This window comes from Fukomys damarensis, unplaced genomic scaffold, assembly GCF_012274545.1.
Source record: "Fukomys damarensis isolate Sample0158 unplaced genomic scaffold, DMR_v1.0_HiC HiC_scaffold_3, whole genome shotgun sequence".
Classification (NCBI taxonomy): Eukaryota; Metazoa; Chordata; class Mammalia; order Rodentia; family Bathyergidae; genus Fukomys; species Fukomys damarensis.
Window position 1 is genome coordinate 8,365,210 of NW_022900915.1, and position 25,579 is coordinate 8,390,788.

The window sequence follows — 25,579 nt, forward strand, 5'->3', positions numbered from 1 at the left end:
GGAAGAGAAGAACCCACAGGAGCCCTTGCAGAAGGCATCACAGCCCCTGGGGGGCAGGGATGGGAGAGGATGGAACTGGTCTATTACAGATTCTCAAAAATACCTTGTTGAATGACTTAATGAACAAGCCACAGGGTAACCTAAGAAGAAGGCAAGATAGGGTCTACACTGGAGAGTAGGACTAGGGTGAGGATAAAGGTGACCCATATCCCTTCTATCACATGATGTATGAAATCTGGTTCTGCCCCATTTCTGCTGTTGCTGTGTGGGCCTGAGCAGCTCACTGTCCTGCTCTGAGCCTCAGTTTCTCTGCTCTGTGACAGCATCAATAGTCTCTTCTTGGTACCCCAAGGACTTTGAGATGCTAAACTGGAGCGTGTCTGGAAATTTGAGGAAGTACGCCAGGTGACCTTAGGCAAGCCGCTTTCCCTCTCTGTGCCAGTGTGCCTTGAGACCTTGGTTTCCCCTTTGGAAGAGTGATCACCACAAAGGGTCTTTGTGTTTCTCCCAAGTCACCTCTTCTCAGAGGCATTACCAGAGTCCTAGGCCCCAGGGAGTCGCACCAGACCAGGCTCAGCTGCCCATCACCTGCAGAGTCCAGACAGCAGCAAGAGTGATGAAGTAAGAAAGGCATTCACTGGACTGGTGGTGTCCCTCAGTGGTAGAGAGCTTGCCCAGCGTGAGAAGGACAGTGGGTTCTATCCCCAGAGCCATAAATAAAGTGAAAACATTTTCTTACTCAGTGTGGTCATACTGGGAAGAAAAGGGGGCCCTAGGGTCCCTGGGGTGCTAACAAAAGCTCCAGGATCATGTAGAACTAGGGCAGGAAGCAAGAGGTAAGCACAGTCAAGGTGTCTTGCTCCTGCTCATCTGGATCTAGGGGAAGTTACCTTGCTTGAGGGACAGTTGGGTTTCCATTGAGAGAGGGCTGCTCCCGCTCAGGGTGAAGCCTCGGTTCCCGTCCTGGGGTGATCTGCCTGGACTCCTGAGAACAGCTGTTCTTCGCTTGGTGGCTTATAAGTGGGATAAGAGAGGTTCGGTAAATTTAGGCTTGACCAGTGTTTAAATTGCCCTGATGTTTATGTCGAGTTGAGCAGGGATCTGATGCAAAGATTAAGGTAGCAAAGACAACAGCTGCAGGGCCAAAGAAAGAAGCAGAGCTTTCAGTGAAAGCAGCCTCTAACTCAATGCCTGCGGCAGGGGCGCTCTCTGCTACCTCAAACCTCAGGTAGGCAGGGGTTCCTGAGCCCCTCAGGCCCCTGCCTTCCTGATGGGGCCTGCTTGCCCAACACATACCTCTCCACTGAACGGTGTCATTGCTACCTGCCTAGCTCTAGTGCAGTGTCTGCGCACAGTAGGTGCTTAACATTCTTGTCTAGTGAGTGAACACTGGTTGTATCAACCACAGCTCTGAGGAAAGAGCTTTCTCTTACAGACATTTGGAGAAACTGAGGCACAAAGGAAGGACCCTTGTCATCACACCCCCATCCACATGCCCTGGTGCCCTGGCCAGGGGAGATGCACCCAGAAGCAGGCACCAAGCAAGGGAAGCTGGGTCACTCTTCAATAAAAGTGACTCAGTGGCTGGCGTGGGTTGTGGAATTTCTAAACATCCCCTCACATCCTGAGAGAACAGGCGATGGGAGGGAGTGAGCAGAAGGAAAAAGAGAAGAAAAACAAGAAACTTGGGGGAAAAGAAAGAGAAGGGGGAAAAAAAACCCAGAAATTGAAAACAGACGCACAAGTCCACCCTCCCTGCCCCACTGCCCCCCTTCTCCCTTCTGGGCCAATCAGAGTCAGCCCTGCAGCCTTTCCCCCAGAGAGGGGGCAGGGGAGCCCACAGCAGTGAGCTGGGGGCTGCCTGTGCTGGCCTGCAGTTCCTGCGCGTCCTATCTGGGACCTGGGATCGCTCTGTGAGCAGCTTGGAGTCAGGCAGGAGGAGATCACGGAGGAGAGAGCTGGCCCCTCAGACCCACACAGAGTGCAGCGACGGCCCGGCACAGACAGCCAGGCACAGACAGACAGGCCGGGGCGGCCCCTCCTGGCAGCTCTGCCCCTCCCAAAGGATGCTTTGGGAGTGAGGTGAGGCTGGCCACTGCTCGCCCTGCAGCAGCCTCTCGTACTCCTGAGTCTCTGTGAGCCTGGGACGGTCCCGCCTGCCCTTCTGCCCAGCTGTTGCCTGTGCTGGACTCAGCAAAGACTTTCTGATAAGGAGGAAAGGGCAGGAAGGAGGACTTCCTGGAGGGGGTGACAGCCCGCAACCTGGGACCGCGTCCACATCAGCAACAAGGTAAGTGCAGAGAGGGGGATCCCCGGCCCGCCCACTCCGTGTCCTCCTGCCCCTGCCTGTGCCTCTTCAGGTAGTTAAAAAAAATGGAAAATATTTTTAACAAAACCAGATGGGAGGTGACTGGTTGGCTTCCGGTGATGTCAGGGCGGAGGAAGCAGTCTTCTCCCCTAGGGTGGATGACCACTGTGCCCTCCACTCCACTGCCCCCTACTCTATTCAAACAATGCCTGGGGACTCCGGGGTGAGCTTGGGGCCTGAGTGGGCGGGGAAAGGAGGGGCCGAGAAGGTAACTGAGAGGTGGCAACAGGGTATATAGAAAGGGACCCATCAGGGGAAGGGGACCTTGTTCCTAACAATCAGTCTGGCTTTAGGCCAGTCAGCCGCCGGGCAACCTTTGGGGATTTAAATGGATTTGCAAATTTTCTGGATTCCTAAGATATCCTTCCAAAACCCTAGCCGCTGGGAAAGTTCTGTGTGAAGGGGGCTGCAGCGAGGGCCTAGCAGCCCTGCAGCTGGGGCTGAAGGCCGTATACCCAGAAGTCCTGCTCTGGGGGCTTCTCTGTGAGGAAGGTTGCAACTGGGCCATTTCCTTCCGTCCTAGGAGACTGCTCAGGCCTTCTTGCTCTATCCTTACTTCTGGGCTCCGCCGCTTCTCCACTCTATCCTAAAACATGAGTCCGATCACTGAACCTCCCTGCCCAGAGTGTCTGTGGCTTCCCAGTGCCTGTAGAAAGCCTGCCTCCTAACCGTGGCGGCCATGGATGGACCCTTACTGCATGCGGAGCAGCAGATTACTCGGAGTATTTCCTACCAGAGTATCTCCTATCCTGCTCACCAGCAGCACCAGCCACGGCTGTTTTCCTCTGCTTTGCACTTGAAGGTGTCTCCTAAAATGCTCCCGCAGCCACGGGATTGTAGCCCCACAGCTAGCAGGTGGCAGAGCTTGGAGAGGTTACAAGCTTCTACTACCACGCTTACTCCAGACCTGGGCTTTCTGTTCCTAAATTTGTCCCAGAATTTTCGGAAGGAATTTGCACCATCCTGCCTGTGGGCATCTGCCCTCCACATTCTCCCTGCCTGGAAGGCCCTTCCTCATCACTTTACTTTGCGGGGCCCGCTATTCCATCTCTTGCAGGCAGCCTTCCCAGGTTCTGCCCATCTTCTGGGTGCTGGCCCTGTGCCTCGCTGAGCCTTGCTGCCGACCCTCTCCCATTCCTATTTCGTGTGCACAGCAGAAACGGTTCAGGCTCCAGGTTTTGTTGTTTTGTGTTCTGTCCCTAATATGCAGACCTGGTTCCCCTGGTGGCAGGGAAGAGGGACTCTTGCCTTGCTTCCAGAACATTAGGTAGCTTTCCAGGCTGCATTTCCCTGTGGAAAGCAGGGATGAGGGGTCTCTGTGACACTCAGAATGCAGAGGCCTCTAACAAGATGACCTGACCTTATGCGGCCCTTCCCTGTCTCCAGGCAGGGAGCCCTGAATCCACAGCACTGGGGGCACAGTCGGGTGCCATCGCTGAGCACCAGGTGCACACAGGCAGAGTCTGGTGTGACAACCCACCTTGGAATCCCTCCAGCGAGGCATTGAAATCGGTCTTGCTGTTGTGCCATTTTACAGGTGAAGAATGCAAGGTACGCAGAGGCTCGGTGAGCTTCCAGGTCACACAGAGAGCTGGTATTTAGGTGGAAGTCGGCCCGAATCCAAAGGCAGAATCCTGGATACCCAGAGAGCTTCCCCTGGTTTCCATCCTACCCCAGAGACTGCTCCTGGTTCCAGGACTTTCCCCAGCTCAAAGTGCAGCCCCAGGTCAGACTGCTGTAAGGTCCACCCAGCCTGGCGTGGTCCTGAGAGAGGAAAGAGGCCATCTGGTCAGCACCTTCCTTTCAGACAGTAGTTATCAGACAGCCTCCCTCCTCTAGGAAGAAGAGTGAGGGCTTGTAATTGTCCACAGATGTGGGGCAGCCGGTGGAAAGCAGTGTGACTCCAGTCAGCAGACCAGGGCTTTCCCTGGCTCCATTCAGATCCACCATATGGCCATCCTCAGATGGGGTGTTCGTTCTCAGGGTTACTCCTACATCTGGGAGTAGTGGGTGCTGTGGATAAGCCCCACTAGGCTTGGGCATCAGGTGACTGTGGAGTCACCTCTAATTCATTTCTGGTGGACTGCGAGACCCTGGGCCAGTGTTTTGCCCATCTGAGCCTCACTCTCTTCTGTGAGCAGCAGAGCAGCATTTAGACTCCGTGAGGTAACAGCACAGGAACGGTGCTTAGCACAGTCCCTGCGCTTCAGCATTGGCCCTCGTGTCCCGGGTAAGAGAGGGTGCTGCTCCCTGCCTCCTGCATTCACCCGCTTGGCTGCAGCAGCCCACAGAGGCCTCTGTGCAGAAGGAATGTAGACACTGGACATTCTGAAGTCCCACTTCATCCTTGGGCAGAGTTCACAGCCTGGCCCTGTGACCAGCTGCCTTCTGGCTGCAAGAAGGGACTCTGGGCACTTTGCTCAAGACAGGCTGCAGAGTGCGGTGGGGAGGGTAAGGAAGAAGAGGGTCTCTAGATAGCCCTCAAATGCCCACCCTGTTTTCGCTTCAGAACCCTGTGACAGTGGGTCTTGGGAACAGGACTTTGTTCACAGACCCTGAAAGTGGGGGTGGCCCCTCCCCAAGGTCAGAGCTGTGGCACCTCAGCCATGGGAGCGCAGGCAGGATGACCGAATGGGAGCCAGACCCTTCTATGTGCATTTTAATTGTTTGTCCATTACCTTGTAGTTTACTGATGCAGTCCTCAGCGCTTAGGATGGACTTGGCATTCAAGAAGTTCTTAGTAAGTGTTTGCTGGATTAATTTAATCATTGCAACCACTCCGAAGTGTGGAGACAGACTTTACTGATGAAGAAATGCTCAGAGAGGGTGAGTCAGTTATGCAGAGTCCCACGGCTAGGAAGTGGAGGAGCAGGATTTCTGTCCAAGTGTGTCTGACTCCAGATCCCCTGATGCAAGGTTGGGTGGGACCTGGGACCCAGGTGCCCTCTGAGGACCCACCTCCGCTCTGGGACCCTTTGGCATTCCAGAGCGGCTCATGGAACCCTAGAATGCTGTGTGGCTGTGCCCAAGCTGGTCCCTCTCTGGGCCTCATCAGCCCATCGCACAAAGAGGTCAACCCCGATGATTGCAAGGGCCCTTCCAGCTCTAAACAATTCCAGGATTCTAAGCCTTGTCAGTGCAGATTGGTAGCCGCACAGGCCTGCTGTGTACTCAGGCCGGGATCATGCATATTTAACTTCACAATGAAAGGAGTTTTTCTTACATTTTCTCTACACATTACAGAGAGAGGTCAGGATCAATGACTGCTAATGGAAAACTCCAACCTGCAATAACAAGGAGGAGCTTTTTAGCCATTAGAGGGGCCCTTCCTCAGAGAGCTCTGAGGGTATGTTCCTGCGGGGCTTAGAAAGCCAGGTCCCTGGATACCGAGTGCAAGGGGGCCTGCAGGGTGGGGTGCGATCCTTTAGATCCTTTCCAGTGCTGAAATTTCAAACCCCATGGGGTTTGACTTTTAAGAGGAACCAAGGCTTTTGCCCGATCAGTGAGGGATCTAGAGGTGAGGAGAGAAAGGACACAGAGACTCATCTCTGGGGTGTGGATCTGGAGTCCACACACTTGTTGTGTCCCGTGTGGAAGGCCACCTCCTGCCCTCCCATGCCTTCAGGAAAAGAGTGACCCAAGCCCCTCAACCCAGGCCCCAACCCCTTTCTCCCAGAATGCTTTTCAGGGCAGCCCACCCCAGCATGATCTAGGGGGCTGGAAATCAAAGTGTGCTCTCTAATTGCATTAGTACTCTGCACCTGCTTCACATAAGGGCTGTTTGATAGCTTGAGTACCTGAGCCTTTCATCTGTCAGAGGTGCCAGCTTCCCCACCCCGTGTTGGAAAGGGCTGTCCCTCGAGAGGGCCAGCAGGTCAGGAACTTTCCCAAGCATCAGAGATGAAAAGGGCTTTCGGGGTCACCTGATTCGACTTCCCTCTTTTATGGTGGGAACCTGAGGTCCAGAGTGGGGAGGGATGCACCGAAGACTGTGCAAATGGTGAGCTTCCTCTGACTGCCCTGTGTGCTGAATCCTCACCCCTGCTTGAAGACCAGAGAGGCCCAGCTCCACCTCTGTCACCCCAGGCTCAGCCTCAGACTCGCTAGGGTGAAGCTAGGGGCAGATATGGGCTGGAGGGGAGCAAAGAAACCATCTTTATGAAGGACTGGGACCCACCCCACCCTGGGTAGTTTCCTGCCCCAGAACCTTTGGGCATTATCACTTCCCCTTTCTGGCCATGTTTCCTCTTACGTAAAGAGCGGAGAGGGAGTTTCTCAGAGACCCCCGAGGACCGCCTCATCTGGGCTCCTTGTGGATGTTTGTCCACATCCTTGCAGCTGTTCTGGAAACTTTCATTTCCTGGAAAGTGGGACCCCACGAGTTGTGACCCCATCAGCTTCCCCGCTTCTGAGGCTAGGCCTCAGTGGGGAAGGGGAGTGTGGGGGGTCAGGGCTCAGCTTTATAAGCGTGCCAGAGAAGCCTTGGCGCCCCCCAACCCGGAGCACTGGACTAAAGTAGGCTGTGCTACTCCCATTATCCCTGTTCTTATCAGCTCCCAGCTGGGGCCGGTCTGGGATTGATGGTGAAATGGCGAATAGGTGAAGAAGTGCACGGCAGAGGACAAACAGACTGGTGGATGGACAGATGGGGGTGGACTGACGGCTGGTTTCCCTTTTAGTCCAGGGAACAGGGGTGACTTCACGTTTAGAAGACCCACACTTGGTTTAATACTTTTCAGTCACTCTTGAAGTTTTTTTAAAATACTTTTTAACGAGGAGCCCTACCTTTTCATTTTGCAGTTGTCCCACAGATCATGTAGCTGGTCCTGCCAGAGAGTCCAGGCTGGATTAGGGATGGCTTGATCCTGGAAACTGGCCTCTCTGACTCCGTTGTCCCATCCCAATTCACAGCCTCCCACAACATGCCAACCTGCCCATGTTACTCTCCTGCAGGGGGCCCCCATCCCCGTCATGACTGGTGTGCAGAATTACTGCTGATCAGCCAGCCGCTGGCCACCCACCAGTATCATCGACACCCTGAATAGTCGGCTTTGTAGTGGCTCCAGAGCAAAGCCAAGACTCACCCAGCACCCAAAAACTTCCCCAAAGGTTTACTTCCTTCCCTGCCCCTCACCTACCTCTTTGCTGAAGAACCTCGGTCTCTGGCCTGACAGATCTCTTCCTGCCATTTCTCCCAGACACCTTGCCATCTCCCCCTTCTCTAGGGGGAGATGGCGCTCCCAGAGCCCTGTGGAGTACTCTAGTCTGGCATCATCTTCCAAAGAGCCCACTCAACCTAGCTCAAGGGTTGGAGGCCCAGCTCAATGCCATGTCTTCAGGAAGCCCTATTCCTCTCCCTACCGTTTACCAAGCATCTATTATGTGTCGGGTGGTCTTCGTTGTCTCTAAACCTTGTGGCAGTGGAAAACCAGGTCGCTTAGGCTATTTTCCAGGAAATAGAGACTCCGAGGTTAAACTCATAGAGGGCACACAGTGATGAGGGAGGAGAGTTGGGACTTAGACCTTGAATTAAGTGGCTTCAAGATAGACCTGCTGTCCCCAACCAGGCTAGGCTCCCATACCATTTTCCTGCCCTGGGTGGCGTCACAGGTTCCATATGTCTGCTCTCCCTCTACCAGCCTGTCCCATCATCTCCCTGGAGGGAAAGAGTCACCATTACCTGTCCTTCCCTGTCCCCCAGCCTAGTGAGCCCTACGTTACCAGGAGGCAGGTAAGGCCTCGGACCAAGGGCCGGAAGAGCTCATGGTACACAGCTCTTCCGTCTCTGGAGTGGTGTGGGCATCTATAGAACAGGGAAGAAGCAGTCAGCAGACAGTGGACTGGGAGGCATTAGATTTGTCTTCTGGCCCTCTGCTGGTCACTCAGTCACGTAGTGTGGCCACCTCACTGAGCCTCAGTGCAGGAGGATGGGCCGCCACCTCTATAACAGCAGCTGCCCCTCCCTGAGGAGCCTTCTAGTTTGTCACAAGCATCTCTTCCAAGCAGCGTGTTCTGGCGAGGTCTCAGCTGTGCACTCAAGGCTGTGGGAGGGAGGGAGGGACTTGTTCTCCTGCGAGTGAATGATTAAGAAGCTGGCCTCTAGCTTTGCAGAAGGCCGTGTGCCAGGCCCTGTCCTAAGCATTTGGCTGTGTTAACTCCGTCAGCAGCCTCGATGGCTCTGTGACAGACCTCGATGTACAGATGAGGAGACCAAGGCACAGAGAGGCTAAGTGACAGTCAGTAGAGAATCAGGGGATGAAGGCTGAAGAAAGAGGTGGAGGAAGAGGTGCCCAGAAAGTGATAGGATACATGAAGCATAGAAGTTTCCCTTCCTTCTGCCTCGCTGCCCAAGAGGGCTCTGAGGGGAATGTCAGTGCCCATAACTGGCCCCAGTTCATGGCAGGTGGTGTCGTTAGCCAGCTACTCCTGCCTGGTTTGTGAGCTCTGGTCTGGAAGGGAAGGCTGCATGCTGGTGGGTCAGTATGAACGGGCCCCAAGGCCTGCCTGCCCCTGCCCACTTGGCTCTGAGAATGCATTCTCTTTGCAGCCCCCAGCCCGGCCCATGACTGATCCCGGGCTGGCAGCAACCCGAGGAACAGAAGGTTTGCTTGTCTGCGCCTGCTGCACCCCCTCCTCAGCCTCAGCCTGGGACCCCTCTCAGGGGCTCCTTTGGCTGCCAGGGCCTGGCGCTCCCTGTTGCTATGGCACCAGCCGGAGATGAGGCTCTGGAGGGTTGGGGGCAGGGACAGCAGAGAGGGTTGGCAGAGGCCTGGAATTCTGCAGCTGCTGAGGCCTGGTGCCCTGAGCACGGTTCAGAGGGCACTGGGGCCCACAGGGTCAGGCCTGTGGCAGAGCTGACCACACACCTGGCTTGACGCTGGGCCGCTCCATCTCAGAAGCTCTCAGGACAGGGCCAGATCCAACCTTAGTCTTTCCTTAACCTTAGCAGCTGACCCTCACGCTCCGCAGTGGAGTTGCAGAAGGTCCTGAGTCCTAGCCCTCCCTGGGTTTTCAAAGTACATGGTGGCGGGACCTCAGGACACACACTGCTCCCCAGTGAGGATAGGCATCGGACCCTGTCCTTGAAGTATCTTCCTGTCCCAAGGAAGTTTCTCTGTGGCCTCATTAGGATGAGCTCCTCATGGGAGCAGTTCTTGGTGGTGGGCAGAGCTGTTTTTGGGCAGAAGAGGAGTAGATTTGCATGGCGGGCAGAAAACAGGCTTTGGATTCAGACCAGCCTGAGTTTGCGTCCTAGCTTATAATAGATGTGACCTCAGGCAAGTTCCCAGAGCTGTCTGAGACTCAGTTTCCTCTCTGTGAAAGGGGACGAATGAGTGCAAACCGTTACTAGGAAACCAGATTCCCCACATCATCTCATTTAGCAGAGTGTCTGGCTTTCCTTTGTTTTCAGATTGGGGCAGCAGAACGGTGAGTGGGAAGGAAGATGTTCTGGGCTTGGGCTGAGGAGGCCACTGGGTAGAAGCAGGACCGACAGGCAGAAAATGTGTCCAGACAGATTGTGCTCAATGGAGTAAAAATGATATCTATAGTCTGACCTCTGAGGACACTGAGTTGTCGCAGAATGGAGAGAGGCCCGCAGGTGAGGTTGGAAGTTCCCTGCCATGATTGATTTGCGATTTCAGGGAAGGCAGGGCAGATGTGAGTAGGGTATGTGTGCAGCCCCTTACAGCCTGAGGACTGGGGCTGTGAAAAGCTCTCACTCTCTAAGTATCAGCTTCACCAGCTCAGAAGGGTGAGAGGACAAGAAGAGTCCCCACTTGGTACAATGGGGGAACGGTCCTGCCCTGTCCTCTTTGTGGGGCTTTGCATCATTGCCTCCTGCCTGAGGGAGGTGGGTATGGGGAGCCTGTGTGCCCAGAGGCCAGTCTGCCCAGAACTGAGTACTACAGCTACTGCTGGCACACTCTGTGATCTTGGCAAGTGCTCCGACCTCTCTGTACCTCAGTTGCCTCATCTGTAAGACAGGAAATCAGTACCATGTCACGGGATGGGATCGTACATGGGTCCATGAGAACAGTACCATGTTCTGGGGGCTTGTGAGGTCACCAACCTAAGCGGTAGGTGGGTAAACCCTAAAACAAGAGTAGCTATTATTATTCGTGTTATTTTCAAGGCCACCTAAGCCTCTGTTCCTTTTGAAAGGGCTGATGAGGGAAGGCCCAAGTGGGATCTAGGGGACTGTGAGCCGTGGACCCACGGGGCTGGGCAGGGCCGGCTCAGATGGCCTGGAGTGGGCACTGGGGCTGAGCCGGGGAGGCCAGTGAGGCGCCGTGGGAGGCAGGAAGTGCTTGCTGGGCAGGCGGCAGGCAGCAGGCAGGGATAGGCAGTGGGGCCTCCCTCCCTCTCTGACCTCCTTCCCAGACCGGTTCCCAGCCTGCATGGGGACCTAGGCCCCCTCCCTTGGGCCCCCAGCGGCCACAAGGCACACACTGAGTGCTTTCCCACGCGCTGTTCCAAGTAGCTGGGTTGGCCTCACGCCCCGGTGGTACACGCACTCTGCGAGTGAGGGTGTGATGAGGGGGTGTGAGCTGGGGGGTCTCCAGCAGGGGGAGCAGTCCACCCTGTGTCAGCCTGGCTCTGCTCCAGACAGATGTTTCATTTTATTTTGGGCTTCCAAAAAAAAATAGGTCATCTTTTTCCGTTGTGTCCCCGGGGAGGCCTCCTGGGGAGAGGAGTGGAGTGGAGACTTACTGGGCCCAGGGGAGCCAGGAGGGCAGCAGCCTTCCTTCTTTAGTCAGCCGTGCTCTTTCCGTCAGTCCCGTGCTGTGGGGGTGGTGCGGAGGGTGACAGCGGGTGGGAGGAGGTCGGGCAGAGGGGTGCTGCAGAAATCCCCTCTGGCTGGGGTGAGGGGGGACAGGCTGCAAGGGCAAGCGCACCAAGGCAGCTGGATCGGTGCTGGAGGGATCCCCCATGTCCCGTGGGCCAGCGCTGAGCCCCAGAGGTCCCAGCTTGCCCGTTTCCGCGGCTTTGTTCAGAGGGACTCTAGATTAGGTACCCGGAGAACGGGAAGAACTCTGGTCTAGAAGCAACGTTGCCCCTCCACATGGCTTGATGTCTGTGTACCTCCTCCTTCACCCTGCCTGCTTCCGAGGGAGACTTAACGGCATAGGGATACGTGCTAGGCTGAAGTAGGGCATAAGATTGAGGGGGGCAGGGGCAGTCTCTGCCAGCTTGTAATGTTGTCTCCATTCTGTGGACCCATGGTTCCCAGAATGAGGCTTCCTGACCTGGGCTGCAGATCACAGCCGTGTCCTGGCCGTACAGCCGGATTGCCAGGTCCGTGCTGTGTTGTGCTCACCGTGCTCTTCAGCGGCTGGCGGAGGACTCCATCCCCAGCTCCACAGGCCTCTTGCCCCACACACTCCCAGGCCAGGAGCCGGCTGCCTCCTCCGAGCTGAGTCACGGCATCCTGGCTGGGGCCGCTCCCCAGCATTCCAGCTCCACACAGCTGCCTTCCAGAGCAGGATCCCCAGAGCCGCAAACGCCAGCCCTACAAGTTCTCCCACCCTGTGGTACAGATGGGGACACTGAGGCCCAGAGAAGGGCAGGACTGTAATACACGAGGTGACAGAGCTGAGACTAGAATCCAGGTCCCTTACTCCCACCCTGAAGTCTGGGAAATGAACCTGTGGTGGAGGAGAAAGGACAAGGCAGAGGGTCGGGAAATACCTGCGTCAGGTGTCTCCTCTGAGTCTCTGCCCGCTGCCTGTGCCTGACAGTACAGGGAGTGACCACAGCACGTCGGGGGCAGGCAGCGGCTGCAGTCTGACCCCGGGGCCTTGAGCACCTCACACCTGAGCAGGGGCTGTGGGAGGGCCGCCTGGTCAGGGGCGCTCGAGCGCCCCATGATCACCTGAGCCGTCCTGTGTAGACCCAGACATCGGCCCTGCTCTTGCTTCCATGCTCTACGTCTCAGTTTCCCCACTTGTGCAGCGAGGCCCAAGAAAGGGGCTGAATCTGATAGCTGATCCCCGGGCTGGGGCGCTGTGACAGTACCAGACTCTGACCGTGACCTGGTGGCCAGGCCTTCTCCGCCTCCGCCCTTGGGCCTCCTGTTTATTCACAGCATCCCCGGCCCGAGAGGCCTACCCAAAGCACCTTCTTCCCAGTGACAGGCACCTCGCTGCCATTGCTGCCCAGTCTGTTCTCTGCACTGAAGCGTCCACATTCTAAACCGGTTCAGCGCTGCTATGTGGCCTCTGTATCCTCTCCGGAAATGACACTGCCCCTTGGCGCACATGTATTCCAAGCCAGAAAGAGGGATGCAGTCTCATCTATGAAACTTACCTCTTCAGCCCCCACCTTCCATCACCAAGTGCTGTTGATTGGCGCTGAATTAATCTCAAATCCTTCTGTTTCTCTCTCCCCACCCACTGCTCTCTCTCTAGCCCGACTCAGACAGTGGTGACCAGGGAAGTGCTGTAGTGCGGTGGCGGAGAGCACGACACCGCACTGGCTGTTTTCAGCTCTGCTCTACCCTTACCTGGCTTTGCGTTGCTAGGCTTCTGGGCCTCAGTCTTCCAGACTGTAAAATGGAAATGACTGTTGTATCCCAGCGAGTCACTGCGTGTCGGCTTCTCAGAACTGCACAGCGCATGTGGCTGTCTGGCTTGTCTGTGGGTGCGTGCAGATGTGTTCAGGGGTATTTGGGGTCCCATGTGCAATGTTCTGTGCGTGTCATACATGCTGATCTGTTACATGTGGGTGCTTCTCCGAGGGCACCTGGGAAAGCACCCAGGCGGTAGTCTGTGCATGTGTTCGTGTGTGCTGGGTGTGGTGGGAGTGGTACGTGTGCGTATTGAGCGTGGGCTGCACATGGGCTGCACATGTAGGGGTTCTGGAGGGGTGTGCGAGCAGGCGCGCAGGCAGGCGTCTGTGCTGTGTCCATGTGCTCACTGTGTGCCGGCCTCACCCGGGCCCCCTCCCCGGCTGCCTTGTGTCGTGGGAGCCTCGGGACCCCGAGGGAGGGAGGCAGTTGCTGGCGGATGTGGCTGAGATAGACTAGATTTATTTAGATTAAGGCGGTGGGAAAGGAGTAGAGAATTGTATGTGCTTATTGGAAGGAAGGCCGGGGCTCGAGAATGGTCCCCTAGACATGTGTGCTCCCCTGCAATCGGGGCCCTCACTCTTCTCCTTGAGGGGTCCCTCTGATTCACTGGAGCTGGGCGGTGACCCCGTCTTTGCACCTCTGACCTCCAACTTGACTTGCACAGGGGAGTCCGGAGGGCCTCCTGCCTCACAGCCTGCTCTCCCTGGGCAAAGGGAAGGTGCTTGGGGACCCCCTTTTCCTGTCTGCTCCAGGAACCAGGGAGGATAGTGTGGCAAACTGAGGTGCCCGCTTTATGACTGTGGCACCCGTGCCAGCCTAGGTGGCTCTTCCCCAGAACACAGCTCCTTCCCCCATGAAGGCACATTGTCACCAGAAAGCTACCACCCCATGTCAGTTGCCTGGGCCTCCCAGTCAGCCAGAACCACAGCTACCCCCAGGACGTACAGAGTGGCCTCTAAGCCATCGAGTGGGCGGCTGGGGGTGCCAGTTATCTGGCCAGCCGTGGAGGTCACTTTTGAGTGCCCAAAGCCGCACTCTGCTACCTTCCAGCCCTCTAGCTTGCTGTCCTTTCCACTTTTCTCTAGGCCAAACTCTGGGCTTCCACCTCTCAAGTTAATTTGTCTAGAAAGCACCTAAGAGGTTGCTGTCTGACTCTTAAGTATACAGAGGGAGATGATGAGGTGCAGGGAGGGAATCATCTTGTCAAAGTCCGCCCAGTACGTCAGTGACCAAGTGGCCCAGAGGCACTCAGGGCAGAACGGATTCTCTCGTGACTCTGGCCTCAGAAATGTGGTCCCCTCCTTTCTGGTCAGCCTCCACTTTGCTGGCCACCCTACTAAGAATAACGATGCCTGGGACTTCTCTTTGGCCAGTCAAAAAGGTGGAACTCGAGAAGAGGGACAGCTGTTTGAGAGGAGCCACCCAAACTTTTCTGTGTATGGATGGGGAGAAAGAGGCCCAACGAAGGTGGGAAATCCATTCTCATAGGGGATTCCAGGTCCTTGGGAGCTGAAATGTCTAATTCGTACAGTGAAGCCAGTCCAAGCTCCCTAGGGCGTCCCTCCCCAGAGTCTGTTCTCTCTCATCTCAATGGTCCAGCCTATCCTCCCCCAGCAGCTGAATTCACTTTTTTGCTGTGTGACACAGTCATGATTCTGGGCCTCTCTGGGCCTCTGCTGGCCCTTCTAGAGGGCTCCTCCTGGCCAAGTGTTGGAGGCTCCAAGCCATCCCCAGGCCAGGCCTGAACTGGAGAGCACAGGGGAGCGCAGTGCTGGAGCAGGGTCTGGGGCTGCATGCCATGAGGTCCCAGCCCACATGGCCATGCTGGCCTTCAAGAGCCAGGCCAGCCCCCTTGCAGTGACCTCCCATCCTCTGGCCAGTGGACCAAATTCTTCCTGTAGAATAATAAACAGTGTGGCCCGCCAAGGAGGCTGGAAAGGAGGGGCAGGGAGACTGTGACGTCCCCTCCCCCAGCCTGGGCTGCTTGTGATTTTCTTTGGCCAGGACCTCTGGCAGGAAGGGAACGCCAGAGGGGCACCCACCAGGGGCAGATAGGCTGTCTGGGCCCTGTTCCATCCTGCCTGAGTATGCTGGATGTCCAGCAAGAGGGGTGGCACAGGAGGTCCGGGAGTGGGGGTGCTGTGAAGGGGCGTCAGGGAGGACTGGGCTGTGACCTTCAGAGCAGTTCAGACAGGAGAGGGAGACATGAGGGAACCCTCAGATAGGCCAGTCTGAAGGGAGAGGAGGAGTAGAAGTGCAGGTTTGCTCAAATTGCTTCCTGGGCAGTCGAGTCTGCACCCCAGTGTGTAAATCCAGCCCCGATGGTGGCACCCTTGCCACCATCCCCCTTTGACAGGTGGAGATTCAGCCACAGAGATGGCTGCGGCACACGGCATTGAGTGCTAGCTCAGACCCAGCTCCCCAGTGTGGAGCTGAGACCAGAGGGGTGTGACAAAATGGGGTTAGCTGGGCTTGGCCAGGCTCCGCACCCTTCGGGGCACTAAGTTCACAGCCCGCCAGGGTCAGAAGGCTCCTTGTTGCCCTGTCACGAGATTACTTCACCATGTGTTTTGCTCTGTGACCCTGTCCACCTCCTTCTGCTCGAGGTTGCAGGCAGCCCCTTAGTATGCCTGGCCATCGGTGATGATTTGGGGTCCAAGGCATGGCCGCCAAGAGAGAAAGCGAGCCAAGACCCACCCAGTTCAACTTGTCTATCTCCCTCTGTGCCCACAGCACTGTGCATTTCTACGCGTCTCCCCTCATGCTGTCTCTGGTCTTTGCCTGTTTCTGCTTTCTCCTTCCAGCTCTTTGTCCCCCTCCCACAGGGACTGCTGTGGAGCCTGGGGAAAACTTCTCTTCCCAGAGCCTCGGTTTCCATCTGGACAGCAGGGGTGGTGGCTGAGGCTTCGATGGTCCCTAAGGACCCCCAAAGCCTGCTAAGCTCAAAGGTGCCTCTCCTAGGCCAGCCTTGGGCCCCTCTCCCCTGGGCCTCTCTGAGCTGGTCCGGGCTGAGTGGAGGGGGCCAGGCCCACCCCCACATTCCACAGCCCCGACTCCCCCGCTTCCCTTCCCACAGCCTCCTCCATTTCCTGTTGTGCTTGTGGAGCTGTGGGAGTGCTCTGGGTCCTGGCTTACCCCTCCTTCTCCTCCAGGCCTTTCATCACACTTTCCAAAATATTTGTCCTGGCAGATAAGAGCCTGCTATTGGAACTGTCGCTCAGAGGATGATCTGTCAGAGCTGGTGGCCCCTGGACACTATCCAGCCCAATTTCCCCCCCTACTATACATACAGGGAAACTGAGGCCCAGAGAGGCAAAGGCCTCATGTAAGCCCACATGAGAGTCAGAAACAGGAGCGCAGGCTCGTGGTTACATGTGTCCTCTTAGCTTGGGTACAGGTGGCATCTGACTTCAGCCCCACCGGCCCGACGGACATGGAGGCCGGTGGTCCAGGCAAAGGTGTACTCTGTAGGGCCAGGTGCTAAGATGGGACCTGACCCCTATTTCACTCCACAGGCCAACATGCAGCTTCCACATGTGATGCCAGCTCTGGGTCTCCGAGGTAGGTGGACTCGGGGCAGGGGCAGGGGCAGGGGCAGGGGCAGGGTCCTCGGGAGCCACTAAACCGGTCCTGCAGCTAGCAGGGGCAGTGCATGCTAGCATCAGGGTGAGAGTCCAGAAGCGTTGTAGCTGTTCTTGAGCCTCAATTTCCTATATTTCAAGGGCATTTCTGTAAAGGCCTCCTTCAGCGGCCCACCTCTCAGCCCAAAAACCATCCATGATCCCCTCCTGAAGCTCAGACCCTCTGCGTGGCCTCCTTCTTCCTCACAGCTGTCAGCACTCACCCAGCCTGCCATCTCTCCTCAGTCTGACGGATTACATGCCTTCTGCTCTCTAGGGGCTGGCAGATGCCCAGGCTCTCGGTGACTGTCAGATGGACCGTCTGACTGGCTGTCCTGTTGCCTGGGGGCGTGGCTCACACAATCCTGCCCCTGAGGATGTCATGGGTGGAGAGAGGATAGATCACTTGACCTATACACACACTCCTGTCCTCCAGCCCAGGGGCCTCAGTGTCTTTCCTCACCCAGTCTGCCCCCACTCTAAGCTACCTGGGTCCCCAGCCAAGCAGGGCCACCTCTGGGCTTCACCAGAACCTAGGCAGCTCCAGGGAAGAGGCCCAGAAAGTGACCTGGAGGTAATGCAGGAACTAGAGGCCTAGGAATTACTTCCCGAGGATTTCCTGACCCCTTCTGCCTACTGCCTGCACATAGCACTGTGGAAGGACCCAGAGGCTGGAGCTCTAAAAGGACCAAGACAGAGGCTGGAAGGAGTCCCGAGGGCTGCAGTGGGTGTGCAGGCCCCAGAGCCATGGGCAGAGGGCTCTTCTCTGTTAGACAGGGATGTGTGTTCTTTGAGAACTCAGAGGCTCTGGAGGGTTTCCTGAAGCCGCTGTGCCCTGACAGTTGACACCTCCTCTCCCAAAGGCCAGTTGCTGTTGCTGCTACTGATGTTGCTGCTGGGACCACAGATCTCCCAAGGCCTGGTCGTCACGCCCCCGGGGCCAGAGCTGGTTCTCAATCTCTCTAGCACTTTTGTTCTGACCTGCTCGAGTTCAGCTCCAGTGGTATGGGAACGGATGTCCCAGGTACCCCCACAGGAAGTGGTCATGACCCAGGATGGCACCTTTACCAGCACGCTGACACTGACCAACGTCACTGGCGGAGACACAGGAGAGTACTTTTGCACCTACAACAGCTCTCTCGAGCTGGAGCCCAGTGAGCGGAAGCGGCTGTACATCTTTGTGCCAGGTAAGGCTCTCGGATTACGTACCCACGTGCTCCCTGTTCTCCACTGATGACGTCAGGGAAAGCGTGGAGGATCCTTGAATGACACCGTGAAAGGCAGCCATCTTAGAAACGCAGACAAATCATGGGAGCCAGCCCAGCTCAGACCAGGAGTGTGATCGTTCCCACACACTGGCCTGGATATCCGTCTGCTTCCTTCCAGCCCACCCCATTTCTGCCTCCTAAGAGCTCTGTATTCTCAGCTGGCTCCAATCTGCTCTGTTTTGGCCCTGGTGTCCCAGCTTCCCTGTTCTTCATGCTCCAGGTGCCAAGCACACTTCAACTCAGGGCTTGTTTTTTTCTCTCCCTGTGACTGTCAATACCAGTGTTAGAGATGAAAGGAGCCTCTGAGTTCTATCTTAGTCCAGGTTTGCTGTTATATACTACCTGGGACTAATTTATAATGAACAGAACTGCATTGCCTCATAGCTCTGGAGGCTGCAGAGTCCAAGATCAAGGGCCCAGAATCTGGTAAGGGTCTTCTTTTTTGCCTTATCCCATGGATAAAGGCAGTGGGGAAAAAAGAGTAAGAGGTGGCTGAACTTGGGCTGTTTTTTCTTTCTTTCTTTTTTTTTTTTGGTACCAGGGATTGAACTTGTGTCCTTGTGCTTGTGAGGCAATGGTGGAACCATTGAGCTAAATCTCTAGCCCTGAACTATTACAAAGATAATTACATGCCAAGGAGCTTTGGAGATGATCATTGTTTGGACCATAGCAGCATCCTTACTGTGTGCTGGGGAGACTGAGGGCCAGAGAGCGGAAGAGTCTACTCAGTGTCACATGGAATTCACAGCTGGCCAGAACCCAGCTCTCCTGACCCTTATTCTTGGCTCCTCTCCTGGCAGATCCCAGCATGAGCTTCCTCCCAATAGACCCTGAGGATACATTCGTCTTTGTCACGGAGATGACTGAGCCCACCATCCCGTGCCGAGTCACAGACCCCCAGCTGGTGGTGACACTGCACGAGAAGAAAGAAGACATCCCTCTGCCCATCCCCTACGATCACCAGCGAGGCTTCATTGGTGCCTTGGAGGACAAGACTTACATCTGCAAAACCACCATTGGGGACAGGGAAGTGGATTCCGATGCCTACTATGTCTACAGCCTCCAGGGTGAGCCCCCTTTCTGGCTTGATGCTTAGCAGAGGCAGAGGAAGAGCCCTGTACAGTTTACCAAGTGGGCAGCTCAATTGTCTTTGCAAAGAAGGTCGTTTTCCCCGCTATCTTACAAATAAAGAAACTGAGGCTCAGAGAGGGGACGGTGTTTGCCCAGCCATGGAATGCATCAGTAGCAGAGCTGGGCTGCATAATGTGGGCAAAGGCCCAGGTTTTCAAACCAGATGGCTTTGAATTTCAGCTCAGCCACTTCCATCTGAATAATTACACTCAAAGCATGTATCCCTTCTTTGATATATGATCATATATGGCGTATGACCCCTTTGATATGTGCTCAGAGCATGTGATCCCTGTTTCTCCCTCTATGAAATGAGGGTGATAATAACTGCCTACCTCGTGGGGTTATTGTGAAGATTAAATGAAACAAAAGATGGAAGGGACCCGGCATAAGAGCTCACTAAATTTTTCCTGTACTTAGACCCAGAGGAGGTACTTTTACTTCTAGACTGTTAGCCTTTTCTAGATCATTAGCTCTATGGGGACAGAGATTTTGTCCATCCGATTCCCTGCTGTAGCCCCAGTGCCAAGAAGAGTAGTGGGCACATAGCAGGTACTCAGGAGATATTTGCTGAATGGTTGGATCTTCCACATCAGCCAGCTCTTTCCTCTGTGAACCCTGATTCCCTCCAGAGCGGGAGCGCTGGTGCTTGGCGATTTCCCTGGTCTTAGGCCACTCTCTCTCTCCCAGTGTCATCCATCAATGTCTCTGTGAATGCAGTTCAGACTGTGGTCCGCCAGGGTGAGAACATCACCATCATGTGCATTGTCACGGGGAACGAGGTGGTCAACTTCGAGTGGATGTACCCCCGGAAGGAGGTAACGCTGGGCCTGGGCTGGAGCGGGCCAGGCAGGGATGGCTGTCTCGGCCTGCAGATTTGGGGAACCCGCTCCACCTGTCCCTGCAGAGTGGGCGGCAGGTCGAGTCGGTGACGGACTTCCTCCCCGACATGCCCAACCACATTCGCTCCATCCTGCACATCCAAGACGCGGAGCTGGATGACTCGGGAACCTACATCTGCAACGTGTCGGAGAGTGTGAATGAACACCGAGATGAGAAGGCCGTCAACGTCACTGTGGTCGGTGGGTGCCTTGGACTCAGCCCCTAGCCCAGTCTGAGCTGGACTCAGACCCTCGTACAGGCCCGGGGCACAGGCAGCCACTTCCCAGACACACCCTACACTCTGTGCCAGCCAAGGCCCCGATTCCAGGCTCAAACTGAACCGAAGTGCAGCGTCGGCCTGACCCGACCTTAATCCCAGCCTGGACTTGCTGCCTGGCCAGAACCCTAAGATCCAACCTGACTTTAAACCCAGCCCATCCCACGCTGCTGTGTTCCGCAGCTGCAATACTGAACTAGAACACAGATGTACAGTTCCAACCTTAAAATCAGCCCCACCGTCAATTTCTGCACCAAACTGGGCCCCTGCTCCCGTTTGGCCATAACTTGAACCCCAGTTCCGGTTCTGCATGGGCTCTTAAAGGTGAAGTCTTCAGGGGATGCCCCTCTCCGGAAGCTCCGCCTCCTGGAGGCGCTGCCCCATTGGTGGCTGGGCTAGCCCCACCCCAGACCCCGCCCCTGACAGGTTTACCTTGCAGAGAGAGGCTATGTGAGGCTGCTGCAAGGGCTGGCTGCGGTGGAAATCGCTGAGCTGCACCAGAGCCGGACACTGCAAGTGATGATCGACGCTTACCCTCCTCCCACTGTCCTGTGGTTCAAAGACAACCGCACCCTGGGCGACTCCAGCGTCGGCGAGATAGCCCTCTCCACTCGAAATGTGTCGGAGACCCGGTATGCAGCTGCTAGCCCTCTCCATTTTGGAAACTTTGCAGCTGCCTGGCAGCCCACAGCCTTCAGACACCCAGCAAGCCTAGATTCACCTTTCTGAGAGCCTAGTACACGTGCGGCACCGTGCCAGTCTTTAGGGCTGCTTCCGGGAGTGGAGTAGACAGTTTCCGCTCTAGTTGGAGAAACACATTGGTTAGATGATCCCTCAGATGCCTGGTTATCTTTGTGACTAGTGAGGTCAGCAGGTAGCAGCCAAAAGAACAAGGCGGATAGTAGAGAGACAAGGTGCTTAGAGGGCCACTCATTGGCTCCTAGAGCATCCCACGGGGACTGTTAACATGTTAGGATAAAGCCCTTCTGAAGGAGATGGGAGGGGGTCCTATGCCTGTGGGTGGGGACTCAGGAGCCAGGCTTTGAATCCCGCTTGCTGCTGACATCTGTGTGACCTTAGCAGGCCCCTGGCCTCCCTGGGCCTTGCTTTTCCTGTCTGCACAAGGAGGGTTGGGAGGTCTGTAGGACCTCGTGGATCTCACGGCCTGCTCCGACTGCCAGGTACGTGTCGGAGCTGACGCTGGTGCGGGTGAAGGTGACAGAGGCTGGCAGTTACACCATGCGGGCCTTCCATGAGGATGACGAGGACCAGCTCTCTTTCAAGCTGCAGGTTAATGGTGAGGATCCACCTCCCTGCCCTATTCTTTCTTCCTTCCTGCCGTGCCCACCACCCATGGGAGGAGCTGATGAAGAGGGAGCCTGAAACTAAGGAGGCCGGGTTCTAGGCCACTGACCTGCTGTGTCTCTTCTCTGGGCCTCAATTTCTCTAGATGTAAAAGGAGGGCATGAGGCTAGAATGGCATTTCCAAAAACCTTGAGCATTTATGTGCTGATGCCACGGCTCTCTCTTCTCACATGACACTGCTGAGCGTGATTTTTAAAAAATACAGCGAGTGCCAAACCTTTTCAAATAATTTATACAGTAAAAGACACATTGCCATTAATACCCCTCAAAATACTTCCCCTCACTTTAAAGACACTTACCCCATATGTTTGCCACTTTGCAGTGCAGTTCTGGAAGTCCTCTTTCATGAGCGTTTTTGACTGCGCTGGCATGGGTGCCTCAATGTCCTGAACTGATGAAAAATGTTTATCTTTATGGTCATTTTCACTTTGGCAAAGAGCCAGAAGTCGCACAGGGGCAGCTCAGTGAATAAAGTAAATGAGGACGCATCACACTGTTGTACAATCCTGCCTTTCTGTAGGACGGCAGCAGCGTTCCCTTTACTTGTTATCAGGTCCCTTAAAGACACTCGTGAAGAACCCTTCCAGAACTGCTTCAGAAAGTGGCGTGGATGATGGCATAAACGTGTTCAAGGCAGGGGAAAGCATTTTGAGGGAGATTAGAAGCAGCATGCCTTTTACTAGGATAGCTTTTTTTAGTTAAACACGCACATTATTTTTGGTCAGTACATTGTACAATTAATTCAATAGATATTTATTGAGCAATAGGTAGATATCAATAGATATTTATTGCTATTTATTGTCCAGAGTTCTTGAGGCTCTGGCTTTGTGCAGCGTGGATCCTAATGGAGGGAGACAAATGTTAAACAGGAACGGAAAGCTCAGGAAATGATGCAGGGTATAAAGTAACAATTACTGCAGGGTCACAGGGTAGGGAGGGTTGAGAGGGCTGGGCACAGGGGGTACTGAAGGCTGCACTTTGAAATATGGTAATCGGGGTTGGCCTTATGGAGGATTTGACATTTGCACAGATGCTTGAAGAAGATGAGGTCGGGTCACTGGGTAAGTGACTGTCTGAGGAGAAGGCGTTCCCGGCTGGGAAAGGCCAGGGCAGTGGCCAAAACGCCTGTGTGGCCAGAACTGGGAGAGAGTGGAGTGCGGGGGATGAGATCAGAGTAGAAATGAGTAGTGGGGCGGGGGAGGACGGATGTGTCCTCTCCGACCTGGTGCAGCTTTTGTTCTCCTGTGGCCCAAGTGAGTAGCCGTCTCCGCTGAGACTTGAGCATAGCAAGGACAACGTGATGGCTTCATGTTTTGCCAGTTAGCTTTCTAAAAATAATTTATTTTGAAAGACAAAATTTAACCTCTCAACATAGATGGAAATTCTCATCACATGTCATAAATATAAGGCAACCACTAAAATAAACTCAGAGAAAAACAAGGCAATGCTATTAAATTTTAGCTTCATGAGCTTGGCTGCCCAGAGCTCTAGGCCTGTTCTCTCTTTGTTAAAAGGGAAGATTATTAGCAAGTCTCAGAGAGGTGCTAAAGACAGACTAGCACCCTACCGAGGCTTTCCCTTTGAAGTACCCGAAAGGGAATCCATCAGCTTTCATGCTGTGCTTCCTGATGTTTACTGTTCACCTGCCTTCAGAGGAGACTCTGGGCCAGGTCCTCCCAGAGGGTCCTTGCAGGTGACCGGCTATGGGGGTGACCGTCTGTCCCCTCCTCCCCGCTCCCTGACATGTGCCTCTCTATTCAGTCCCTGTCCGAGTGCTGGAGCTGAGCGAGAGCCACCCTGCCAGTGGGGAGCAGACCGTCCGCTGTCGTGGCCGAGGCATGCCCCAGCCACACGTCACCTGGTTTACCTGCAGAGACCTCAAAAGGTGAGCACACCCTGAGCCTCAGTCTCCCAGGGTGCCCACTGCTGGCTACAAGGACCCCGTGAATTTTATCTAGTTCAGCCCTCTTCATTGCTCCAGGATGGAGCCAGACCCTGAAAGACCAATCCTCCGTTGCTTTGGAGATGCTTGGTCTGACCTAACCTGCCCCTTGCCTTGATTCCTGAGCTATCTTCAGCCGAGCACTGTGCAGCGTGGAGAGACCTCATCCACACAGATGTTCTGTACCCCTGACCATGGCTGTTTGTGGTGTAGTGGATAGGAGCAGAGTTGAGTTCAGAGTATGTGATTTAAGAAGTCAAATGAGACAAATGGATTTTGCGATCCAGGCTCCTGGGTTCTGGAATGGGAGCGCCCTCTGCTGGTCATTTGAGGGAGCACAGGAAGAGCGCGCTCAAATTGTGGGGTGGGGCGGTCCCTAGAAACACACTTGCTGTACCTCCCTCCACTACCGCTGGGTGGTGCTGCTTGCTTCTGGCTGTAGTTTCCCCATTTGCCAAGGGAAGAGACTACCAGCTGATCCCCGTGACTCCCCTGGCAGGTGTCCTCACGAGCTGCCGCCCACGCCTCTGGGGAACAGTTCGGAAGAGGAGAGCCAGCTGGAAACCAACGTGACGTACTGGGCGGAGGAGCAGGAGTATGAGGTGGTGAGCACACTGCGCCTGCGCCACGTCGACCAGCAACTGTCGGTGCTCTGCATAGTGCACAACCTGCTGGGCCAGGACGTGCAGGAGGTCACCGTGGTGCCGCATTGTGAGTCCCCCGACCTGGCAGCCTTGATGACCTCTTGCCCTCGCCTTGCCATGCTAGGGACTGAGGGCACATGCAGCGGGCCAAGTCACCGAGCCCGAGAGCACTCAGAATGGCGACCCACAAGAGTGTGTTTCTGCGAACGTACACAACACAAGGGGCACACACACAAACACGAGTGTGTGAGTGTGGACACGAACAGCGCCACCTACTAGTATGCAGTGAATAGAAACAGTATGCACACTGTGTGTTGTAAACCCTGAACGCTGGCAGGTACAAGGCCTCTCTGTGTCGACTTGTGAATGGTATGCTGGAGAATGCCTAAACCTCGGACACACAAGTAAAGCTAGAATGTATGTCTGTAAGCACTCAAGCATTCAGTGCCTCATCATTCGTGTAAACCTCCAGGAGAGGTGTTTGTAAGCCATGCCCGTGAGCATGTTCAGTATCTAGACTTGTGTATCAGCCCACAGAATGTCCACCTGCATATGTGTACGTGGGGATTCACAGTCCTTATTCATGTGTACAAATGATGCATGTCCAATTCCTGTGCATGTGTGTAAGCTGGCCTCATACGTGTTTGTAAGTGTGTGACTGCCGTGCATCCTCGGGAGAAGTATGCAAGCACAATCCCTGAATACGCACGAGTGCTGTACGGTGCATGTCTCTTAGTAGGTAGACATCGACATGCACTTCGCACACATGTGAACAATTCCTGCCAGTGCCCAGGTGTGTTTGCCTGGCTACCTGCCCATCCCTACGTGTGCTTGCGCCTCTATGCATGTGTCTTATTTATTCACCTGTTTCTTGTTTGGTGAATAGCTACAAGGACCCAACTTCTCATTGGCGTAGAGGCCAGTGGGTCCCATCTCGCCTGCCCTCCTAGGACCTATGGTCCAGAAAAAGAGGAACTAGACAACCCTAGAGAAAGCCGGGTGGGGGGAGCAGGACCACATGCCCAGCTGTGGAATTGAGGAAAGTGTCCTGGAAAAAGGAACCATTTGGTCAAAACCTGACTGGTGACTAAGAGTTAGCCCGATGAGGAGCAGTGTTCTGGTCAGAGGGAATGGCCAGAGCAAAAGCCCAGAGGCAAAGTGTCTGAGAAGTTAAACCTGGCGGAAGCATAGAATTTGTGTGGATGCAGGGGTTTGGCATGGGCGAGACAACAGGGAAGGAAGTGTTCAGGAATGAGGCTCCTGAGCCCCACAGGTGGCAGGAGGTGTTGTGTGCACACTTGTGTGAGTACAAAGGCAGGTCTGTGGGCTTATTTGTGCACTCGGCACACGCGCGTGCCTCCTGTCCTGGCCCTGTGGGGGATGGGCCTTTACAGTGCCTCGGTGTGCCCCAGCCTTCCACACATGCACCTTGGCAGGCGTCTGAGGGGACGGTGCGGCTGCCCCGATGTGCAGAGCAGCTCTGAGCAGAGGCAGAAGCAAAGCTGCCCACGGAAC

At 55.2% G+C, this 25,579-nt stretch overlaps 1 protein-coding gene across 4 annotated transcripts in view; it reads left to right on the plus strand.

Moving 5' to 3' along the window:
* Positions 1-1,761: 1,761 nt before the first annotated feature.
* Pdgfrb (platelet derived growth factor receptor beta) overlaps positions 1,762-25,579 on the plus strand; it is a 36,166-nt gene continuing 12,348 nt past the window's right edge. Inside the window, exons 1-12 of one of the 4 annotated variants that reach the window (XR_780823.3) lie at positions 1,762-2,290; positions 3,755-3,919; positions 5,054-5,108; positions 16,454-16,499; positions 17,422-17,745; positions 18,627-18,893; positions 19,645-19,772; positions 19,862-20,036; positions 20,553-20,745; positions 21,295-21,410; positions 23,240-23,363; positions 23,920-24,131. Coding sequence is in view for 3 of the 4 variants with exons in the window: in XM_010627165.3 (XP_010625467.1) it covers positions 5,061-5,108; positions 16,454-16,499; positions 17,422-17,745; positions 18,627-18,893; positions 19,645-19,772; positions 19,862-20,036; positions 20,553-20,745; positions 21,295-21,410; positions 23,240-23,363; positions 23,920-24,131 (1,633 nt within the window). In the remaining variant the exon portion in view is untranslated. The remainder of the gene's footprint in view (positions 2,291-3,754; positions 3,920-5,053; positions 5,109-16,453; positions 16,500-17,421; positions 17,746-18,626; positions 18,894-19,644; positions 19,773-19,861; positions 20,037-20,552; positions 20,746-21,294; positions 21,411-23,239; positions 23,364-23,919; positions 24,132-25,579) is intronic. The other 3 variants (XM_010627165.3, XM_010627167.3, XM_010627166.3) reach the window with 3 other exon arrangements.